Source organism: Opisthocomus hoazin, chromosome Z (assembly GCF_030867145.1).
Source record: "Opisthocomus hoazin isolate bOpiHoa1 chromosome Z, bOpiHoa1.hap1, whole genome shotgun sequence".
NCBI classification, from domain to species: domain Eukaryota; kingdom Metazoa; phylum Chordata; class Aves; order Opisthocomiformes; family Opisthocomidae; genus Opisthocomus; species Opisthocomus hoazin.
The window spans coordinates 15,306,793-15,316,948 of NC_134454.1; the positions used below are offsets into that span (position 1 = coordinate 15,306,793).

Genomic DNA, 10,156 nt, shown 5'->3' on the forward strand with positions numbered 1-10,156 from the left:
ACAGAAATTTAAGAACAGCATCGTTCTACTGTGGACGTGCTATGGAGTATCATTAATCTACATTTTTGCTAAAATTTTTTTTGTTGCTTTTGTTACAATCCTTAGATGTATTCTATCTATGACATTATAGAAGAAAACATGTACTTATTTACACTTCGAGCTTGGCAATGCTATCTGCTTACTTTTCCTGCTGCTGTGCAAAACATGCACGTAGAACACTTTGGCTTTATAAAAAAAAGAAACTATGAGATTGCCAACAAGACTTAGAATGGTATCGGTTTTTCTAAACGCTCTTTTTAGTGGTGTTTGCTTTCTTAATTTTAAAATGCATTTTAAAAGAAATAGGTGGATTTCAAGATTGTGTCCTTTTAACCAACACATTTTCTATTAGCTGTTCTTTTCAAAACAATATTCTGACTATCTAGAAGAATCTGCCTTGAAAGTATCTATTAGCCAATACCAAACAGGGCAAATGAAAGAATGTGATTTAATATGCTTGCACTTTTATATTACAGTTTAGTAATTACTGTAAGTGGTAAGCAAATTACCACAGGTGGAAAGCAACTGCAATCTACCACTGAAAAGATTTTCAGGATTTCTGAAACAGAGCTGCAAAATTAAGAAAAAAAATCTCACAGCAAGATGTTTTCCTTTTTAAAAAAATGTAGAAGTATAAAACAGCAGAAATCACTATCGGAAAGAGTACATTCCATATTCACACAGTAAATGACTACCAATTTGGCTTTTGATGCCAACTCTCAACTAGAATAATTAACACGATGTAAGAACTTTCTATCTATAGGGCTCTATTTCCTGCTGACATGTGCATTCACCAAGCATTTTCACCCAGGACAAAAACAGGAGCCTACCATTCTCATATTGACTCCTTGGAGTCCCCAGAGCTAAATTAGCTTGATCCAAAAGTGCACCCCACATTTTCTGTATATACTAAATTTTGAAGGCATGAAGCCTGGAACATTTTTAACTCCTAAGATTCAAAAAAAAAAAAAAAGCCTACAACAAACTTCACTAGAAAGTGAAAAAAAGAAGAATAATGCCAGAATAATCCCCAGAAAACTTTCTAAGAAATTATACGTTTGCCTACTTTTACATATCTTACTAATCATATTACCAATTATTCCTTAAGTTTCTTAACAACATGTATCATATTCTGATAAACCCACACTTGTTTTTCACACATCAAGTCATTTAACACAGTTCCTAGTCTCTGTCACTCACTATTTCAGGTATTTTTGTGTGTGTGTTTTTTTGTTTATTTTTTTAAACCATGTTGAAGTCTGCTTTTAGATTGTTGCATCCAATTTGGTCAAATTCTCAGTAAATCATCATGAAGAAAGATCTGTCTGCTTATTTCCCAGATCAAAACCACACACTTTCTTTGGAGAATGAGTGCCTTACACAGAGATCTGACCTTACAAACCATGAAATGCATCTCTGTGTGGAGGGCCACACAGCCCTGTATACCACTGAAGCACCAATCCACACTTTAACATACCAAGTGATATGGTGACCAGAATATCACTGTTACGTGGTACTAGCTAATAAAATGATGTTAACAGAATCTTCCAGGAAGAATTAGCATATCTACCCTATTCATCACTTTTCTTGTAACAAAACTTTGCTCTGGGCCCATCACACATGTCAGATTAAATAGGACTTAGCACAAAAATAGTGCTTAGAGAGGAATTTCAAAGAATACTTCAAAAATGCAATGACCAGATGGCTTGAGACTAATCAGAGAGCTTGCTCACTGGAGAAGTAGCTAATATTTTTTTGAAGAACTTCACCCACAGAGCTACAAACACAAAACAGAGATGTCTCATAACATTTTAACTTCTTCAGGAAAAAGAAAACAAACATTTGCCTTTAATAAAGTTTTCAAGAAAAATAAGTAAAAGAGTTGCTAAATTCCTGTTGCATCGCCACTGCAGGATGGCTGCTCTTTCTGAAACACCTGATCACACACAGGCCTCACAGCAGTATCTTCTAAGGGCCTACAAAGGTTTCCTTTAGCTCCAACAAGTTTGTGCAACAAGGCACACCAATTTCCTTCAGCCAGGACAATTACTCCAATTCTTGGCTGAAAGTGCCAGTTCTGCCCTCCTCCAGCCATGAAGCGGATCAGGGCACCGATCCAGCTGAACACTAACCCAGCAGAAGGCAAACCAGTGGCTACCCTTCAGCTGGATGCGCGCTGCTCTTCACAAGCAAACGCTTCTGCAAGTACAAGGTAAGGGAGAACACAATGGTGGAAACCACTAACTAGGGGAGCACTATGCAGTTCCTTGCTGTAGGCTTTCAAAGGCTCATGAAGCTACAGTGCTGGGGTGTGGTTTCACCTCATAAAGAAGAAAAAAACCAGGCTGCTACAAAATGGGAGATTCTCCTTTCCGTGAAGTTCCCTGCTGTGCAGCATCAGTTCCTACCCCAAAATGTTAACAAACTACTACTTTTCTCTCAGATCCTCACACTATTCCAACAGACTCTATGTCTGCTCCATGGTTAGATCCAAGACACAGAAGGAGCAAGTTGGAGGGGTGAAATCTTCAGCATCATACTACATTCAGATCACACCAAGAATGGCAGGAAACCACACCCTCCTCTCAAACTAGATGGTTCCCAATGCTCCAAGTCACGCGTTCTTAAAAAGAAGTTACATCCTCAGACCCTTTCTTTCCCATGGGACATTAATTTTTACCAGACACTGCACAAACCCGTCGCCTTCCAGCGTTTGGATTCACTAAACTAACCGCAGGACCATTACTGCAGGTTATTCTTTTGATATACTTCTTCCGTGACTGCACATTTACGGGCAACAAAAGCATACACACATGCGTAGCATACACAGCCCCTTCCGCACATATAAAGGTAAGTTTTTCAGGAGTGGCTAAACTTAGACTTCAAAGACCCTGTGCAGGTACCAAAATCCAGTGCCACAGTGATTTGCTTACTCCTCTGTGCTAAGCACGGATTTACGAGCCTATTTGCAGGCAGTTGATTCAGCAAAGCCTGACAATTCTCAATGCACGCAGAGCTGGTAGCACCGCAGATTATAGTTAAATTTATGTCGTTAGACTCTCTCTTCCCCCCGCCTCCCGCTTTGGCTTTTCCTTTCTGCAGTTGCTTCACCAAACTTCAACCACTCCAGCTGAAACACACAGGTGTACAGATTCTTGTTCTTTGGTTGTCTTGGGCAAAACAACAGCTCAGCCCTTTCCAAGAATAAATTTTAGAAGAACTGATTTTTTTTTTCTTCTGTTTTTTCTTTTTTCCTGACTCAACACTGAAACCGCGTTCTCACGTCGCTAACAAATCCAAGCCCCCGGCTTCGCGAACGAGGGCTTCAAGTGCCCGAGACATGCCATCTGCTGTCACCAGGCTTCACCGAACAGGACCATGTTAAGGACCTTCAGAAAAAAATCCCTCAGCTTTCACACGCTCTGCCAGGGCTCATAAGCGCCGGGCCGCCCACCACCCCGCAGAGCCCAGGGCAGCCGCGCAGCTCCGGGCAGGGCAGGCAGGGAGCGGGCGCCGGAGGCAGAGGGGGCAGGCAGCGGCTCCACGCCGCGTACACACCCGCCTTTTCCTTCTCTTTCCTTCGGCGGCACGTACAGAAATCCGCCGGTGCCCAGCTGCGCAGCGGCCGGCACCCGCCCGTCGGAGCGAGCGTCTCCCAGCGCAGCCTCCACAGCCAGCTCTGCCCCGCCGGCACCCGTCCTCCCCACTCGTCGCTCCGTCCCCCGACCCCAACCGGAGCTGCGACGTTACTTCCCACCGCCACCACCACCCCGCGGGATGCCGAAAACCCTTTTTCCGACCGCCGCGCTCCCTTCCCGGCTGCCGAAGCGCGGCGGGGAGGCAGAGACGGCGCGGCGCGGCCCCGGGGTCCCGCCGCCCCCCCCCCCCCCCCCCACCTTGATGCCTTGCTGCTGGCTGGTCAGGGTCAGCTTGGACTCGTCCAGGAGCAAAACTTCGCAGTAAAATTCCTCCGGGACGGCGCAGAAACAGCCCATGCCTGCTGCGACGGCTGGGGACGGGGCGGCGAGGCGGGAAGAGCCCCGAGCGCCGGCGGAGAGGGGCTGAGGTGCAGCCGGGGCTGGGCCGCGCCCCGCCGCGGCGGCTGGAGACCGGCGGCTGCTTAGGGATCGGCGCCCGGCCCCGCGGGGCGGCCCTCCGCCGCCGCCATCCCGCCCAACGGCCCGGACGGGGGGCGCCGGGCGCTCCCGGTGGAAAGGGAGGAGGGAAGGGAGGAAAAAGACCGGCGGCTTTGCAGGAAGGAGCCCAGGGCGCAGCCCCCCCGCCCGCGGCTGGCTGTCACGGCGGCTGCCCCGCCGCTGCCGCCCCGGGGAGGTGCCGCGCCGCCCGTCCCCCCGCCCCGTCCGCGCACGTTTCCGCGCCGCCTCTTTGTGTGCAGGAGCGGGCGCGGGGGGCCGGCCGCGCCCGCCCGGTGAGCGCGTTGCGGGCTCCGCTGGCGGAGCGGGCAGCCCCGGGTGGGGGGAACGCGGGGAGCGGGGCGGCTGGGGGGTGAGGTGGGGGTGGGGAGGGGGGGGGCCGGCGGACGGCACCTGCCGGGCCGAGGAGCCGCCGCCGCCCGAGGGCTGCCTGCTTTTCGCCCGGCACCGCACCCCGCCGGCGTCGCGGGTCCGCAGACGGACCCTCGGTGCCCTCCCCCGGGGCTCGGCGGTGCCGGTTGCCGCCGGTGGTCCCGGTGCCAGTGGTGCCCCCCCCCCCCCGCCCCCCCCCACGTCTCCGGTCACCGCCGCAGCAGTGACCCCTGCTGGGCCGCCGGGGCCGGGGGTGCTCCCCGGGGGGCGAGTGTTGGCTCCGAATTTCGCGGGATGGGGGGGGGACACACGACGGCGAGGGGGGCTTCGGGAGGCACCGTCGAGGCCCCGGGAGAGGTTGGCTTCGAAAGCAGCCTTGGCGGGAGATGTTTCCTCCAGCATGCTGTTAAGTGCTGAGCTTGCTACGGGTATATTTAATCTAAAAAACAACAGCCCTGTAGTATTTAAAAAAAAAAAAAAAAAAAGAAGAAAAGAAAAAAAACACCGGCAAAGAAAAGGTGGAACACAGAAGAAGTTGCAGCTGCCTTTGCAGGTGCAGTCTATAGTTTCTGGAGCACCTACCAGTCCATCTTTGTCTTTTAATTGCTGCACACATCCGTATTCTACGATTTTTCTCCCCTCTCAGGCAGAAAAGCAAGCCTTGGTCGCACAAGTGCCTGTGCGTTTGCCTAAGTTTGCGTGCGTGAGTCATCCTGTTGAAGATCACACAAAGTTTGCATGTGCAAATTTAAGAATATGCATAAATGTTTTTCTTACGGTAGTTAGCTTGCTGATATTGCAGAAGAGAAGGGCACAGGGAGATTTCTCACTTGACAGACCCTGCTAGGCTTGTCACAGAGGACGACACCTCTGCTTTTAAACTCCTGCCCTAAATGAAACTCTGCTACTCCCAGGAAACATCACTCGTATGTTCTTGTTGGGTGCAGGAGGTGTTTAAACTTGGGCAGTGCGGTGTCAGGATCTCTGTGTCCATCCTGCAGCTGCAAGAACAGTGTTCCACAGGCACAGTGAAGATCAGGACAGGAAACTTTATACAGGTCCAGATATACATATATATCTCTTTATACAGCCTTTTGAACAACTCACGGAACATGAAGTCTTGCAAAAGCTTAAAAATTCAAGTTCCTAACCTTGTTGGTTGGGCAGCATATACTCAATGTCATCCAGACAGCACAAGAAATATAGATAAATTTATTCCTGGTTTTCTAAACACATTTTTCAAACACGGTTCTTAAATCCTTTTGACAGGGGACACTTTTCTAGAGAACAGATGGTTCCTTTTTCGCTCTCTTTAGTCTATTTAGATCCTTATATCATGCACATCATGACATAAATTACCCCCTAAGTCAGTTAAAGTCATTATATATGTATAAATCACTGATTAATCAAGTGAGAGGGAGGGCTCACTGAACTCAAAGCCGGTTTTAAAACCTCTAATTATGATTCAAAAATGGCTTATATAGCTACATCACAATCCCACAGCTGAGCAGTTTAAATCAAGACTAGTCTTGGTTATAAGCAGTACTAGTGAACTATTTCATGTCTGCTTTTGAAGATCCACTTCACACTACTGCATATGAGCTGACCAGTCCACAGGGAGGTTGTAAAACATGTACTCACGTTTAGTTGATGCCCATGTTTGGAGCAAAGAGCTGTTAACATACGAACTTACCTCCTACCCAGCTACTGCTGATAGCTAGCCACTGATTCAGCACCAGTACCAGAGCCTACTGCTTGAGGTAAAAACCTGGGACGGCATCCTGCACTGAAGAAGTGAGAAAATTAGCCCGGGGAGAGAGGAAGAGGGGATGGGAGCTATACTAGGAACCAGTATGAGCCTCAAGGAGCTCAGGAAAGCAAAGCAACTGTTATCTATAGGGGCAAAAATGTCGGGCCCAAGCTTTGCTTGGAGCTCCATACTGTGTAAGACCAGCCCTTTCCAGTATTTGAAGTATCAAGCCAGCTAACAAATTGTGAGAAAAGTAAGATAGACATCTGTTTTCCAAATCCATTAGGAAGCTGAGCTCCTTTTTACTTCTCTCTGCAATACAAAACACAGGTCAAGCACCGCAAGGGAAAACTTGCTGATGTAAGCTCTCATCATGCACTTATGGACATGTTTAACTCAGGCGTGTAAGCACAGGACCAGGGCATAAAGGCATTTTCATCCATTCCCTCTTTGGTGAGGTGCCGAGCGCAATTCACTGCAGCCACTATGATCCAGTACACATGCATTAAAATGACCAGTTTTGGCCGTAATCAGGTATTTTCAACGTGATTGTATAAACAAGACACTGAGCACCACAAGAACTTCTATATATGAAGTGACCAGCATCCATAGTCTAACATACCAGCAATGAGACTAACTGCCCAGAGGAAACAGGTTAGTACACCTGGTTTCTCACGGATTTTTACACAGTTTTGCTCACAAACCTTTGCTGTCAGTAGTTGAACACATAGTAAGAGACATGTTTTAGCCATTCTCACTTATCACTTACCTATTACTGTTATTTACCAAGCTGTAGAGATGTAATTCCTACATCTTATCCATGTGGGCTTCCAGGGGACAAGTCAAAAGTTAAAGCAAGCCCCAGAGTAATCTCTTCATCTTCCTCCTCATGTAAGGACAAGTCTCCTGGACTCAGCTCCCTGCTCACACAGTGAGCAGAGAAAAACTCTGAGGTCTAATGCAGGAAGTTTAGGGGCAAAACAGAAAGCAACAGCACATAACTCTCTGGGTCAAATGCACAACCCTGAATGCATCTTCCATCCAAGAAAAATTCCTGCCAAGAGTACTGTTCAACCATTACTGTCCAGTAGGGTCTGGTGTGTTCACAGGAAAAATAAGGTGCGACTCCTTCAGCAGAACTGCACTGCTCTGGTTCAACACGTGCCTGCCTGCCCATATATCACTGCCCCCAGGCATCTGCAGTCCTTCCAGAGAGGTTCTCCAAATGTTCAACATGCTGTTGAGAGCTACACTTATTTGTGTCTCTTCCACCTAAAAAGAGAACCAAAGCAGGCAGTGGAACAAGAATCATTTCCACATGGTATTTTACAGCATTCAGACACTGAAGTTTGTGTTACAGATGTGCATAATTCACATTTCTCGCTTCATTAATTAAGGTTTTACTTAAAACACATTCGTGGATGCTGTTATCTAATGATTTATCTGGACTCTGTGTTGCTACTACACACCACATACATACGCATCCCTTGCACAGTAACTACCCATGGTCAAAAAAGTTGTAAAAATAAATTTATTTGTATATTGATCAGTTTTGTATTTCCTCCAGAAATGTAGTGGCTTGATGTTATACTGTACTCAATATACTTAGAGAGCACTTCAAGTAAGACATGCCAGTCAAGACCACTTAAATATGAGAAATGTTATATTAAGGTCAATATTCAGATCTATTATGCAGTGATAATCAGAAAAAAAAACACCAAAAGGCCTCAAAGTACACTTCAACAGCTGATTAAATGTATTAATACTTCTACAGCGATAAACACCTTGAGGACCTCTGAATTGACATGACACTGAGTAAAAATCCATTGTTCTTTTTGCTTGCTTGTTTAACAAGACCCCGGAAGATTGCAGCACTGCAATCCATTGTTCTTTTTGCTTGCTTGTTTAACAAGACCCCGGAAGATTGCAGCACTGCAAACACACACTTACTAATTAAGGAAATCATAAGCATCTCTCAATTTCTGATGATTAATAAAGAAAACATGACATTAAGTATACTTTCTCCACCCAAAAATATAAAATAAAGCTTTCAGGATATTTATTGTAAACTACAGAGCTAAAATTAGAAACTGCGAAATCTATATGCTTCCATCAAAGCGAGAAAAATTTCCGTCTCTAGCTGTTTATTGAACCTCATTTTGTGTGTGATGTGGTTTTACAGAGTCTCTGTCAAGATTTTGACAAGTTATCCCTATGCAAAGAAGAACCAGATGATCCTGTTTTATTTTGCTTATGCTCAGCTTCCTTGGCAGAACATAAATATGTTTTAATAGTAAAGATAATTGAGTGGCAAAGTGTAACAATTCAACTTACCAACAGAGAAAAAAGTACATTCTCTCCAGGACTTTATGTCATGCTCTGACACTTTAGATTGGTACCTTGTGTCCCCAGTTGTCAGAAAAATACAGGCTATGAAGATACATGGACATTTAGGAGGTGAGCTTCCTGTGGACAAAAATGTACCTTTTTCAAAGAATACTACCTAATGGAAAACTGCCACCTTTGTCAGTAAAACAGGACTGAGTAGACCCATTCTCAAGCACAGAAAATAGAAGATTGTTGTCTCCAAACTACTGCACTCTTTCGTACCAGAGGAGCTGCAGAAGTGTAGCTTTGGGGTAAGACAATGAGTAACGATGTGCCAAAACCTTCATGCCAGGGAGCTGGTGCTATGCCTGTTCCGAGGTACTAGATCTACTCTGACATTCTTGTAAAAGGTGGTTGTTCTGAATACACTTAGCTAAGCATCTTTTACCCCCAAGGTAGGCTGGCAGTGCCGACTGGCAAATTACAAAGGACTCAGGTAATCAATCAGTTTGCTGTTGTCTGAGCCCCATGCTGTTCAAACACGACAGAAACCATGTTTGTCTGTCATTATTATCTTTTCTTTTCCTCTCCACTTTCTGAATGCAAGTTTTTGGGGGCATGATTGCCAAGAGATACTCAGTTCTGTTTTCCAGAGAGTCATTATACCTCTATACACTGTGGAAACAAACCCAGGGACACACTAAACCTAAGCCATGACTTAGGCAAGCCAAACTTATGCTGAGAGGATATCCCTAGTTGGAAGTCCCAAACCAGTTTGGGGGGGGCAACCAGTCAGGACTTAGTTAAAGTGACACAATGCCAGTTAAGATGAATATTTTAACAGTGAGTGTCTCCCACCCATAAAAGAAAGACAGTGTTTATGTAGACAAGCCATCAGTAACAAGCTCTGATAGAGAAAACTGCTGACTACTGTTAAGAAGTTTCTCGAACTCATCGTTGTGAACATTAATTTTTAAAAAGTTAGGTCCAAATTTTTTTTACAGGTTTTAGATATTTATTCTGTTTGTCTTCTGATGACTGGATATTACAGCCACATTCACGACTGAGAATCTTTAATGCTAACCTTAAATACAGTTTCTAAATGAAAGCAGTTCTCATATAGCTAACACAATTTCTAATATTGTGGGGTGTATACTAAAATATTATCAGCTGTAACATACAACAAGATTTCACATTTTGGATAATCTGAAAATCTAGAGATTTTCTAATGTTGTTTGTGTGAAGGATTGCCCTTCCTGGAAAAGCTGTCCTTTTTAGCTGTAGCTTGAATGCAGAAAACACAGTCATTGTCTGGAGAACATCACTTGTCATAAGCCGTGATGAGGCGGGATGCTGTAGGTAATCAGAAGAAATAAGTTTTCTTCAGCGACTACACTTAATGTATGTTGATTTCATAAGCAAAAGTATTTCAGCAGCTCCCTGAAACTGTTCAAGGAAACAACCAGCTCATCATCTACCTTTGTAGACCTAGATACTTGATAAGTGAAAACAC

The 10,156-nt window shown here is 45.4% G+C and overlaps 1 protein-coding gene across 3 annotated transcripts in view; it reads right to left on the bottom strand.

The window, feature by feature from the left end:
• EPB41L4A (erythrocyte membrane protein band 4.1 like 4A) overlaps positions 1–4,169 on the bottom strand; it is a 143,971-nt gene extending 139,802 nt beyond the window's left edge. For all 3 annotated transcript variants that reach the window (XM_075411056.1, XM_075411057.1, XM_075411055.1), the window contains exon 1: positions 3,936–4,169. In XM_075411056.1, the coding sequence (XP_075267171.1) occupies positions 3,936–4,034 (99 nt within the window). In that variant the 5' untranslated portion in view covers positions 4,035–4,169. The remainder of the gene's footprint in view (positions 1–3,935) is intronic.
• Positions 4,170–10,156: the final 5,987 nt, after the last annotated feature.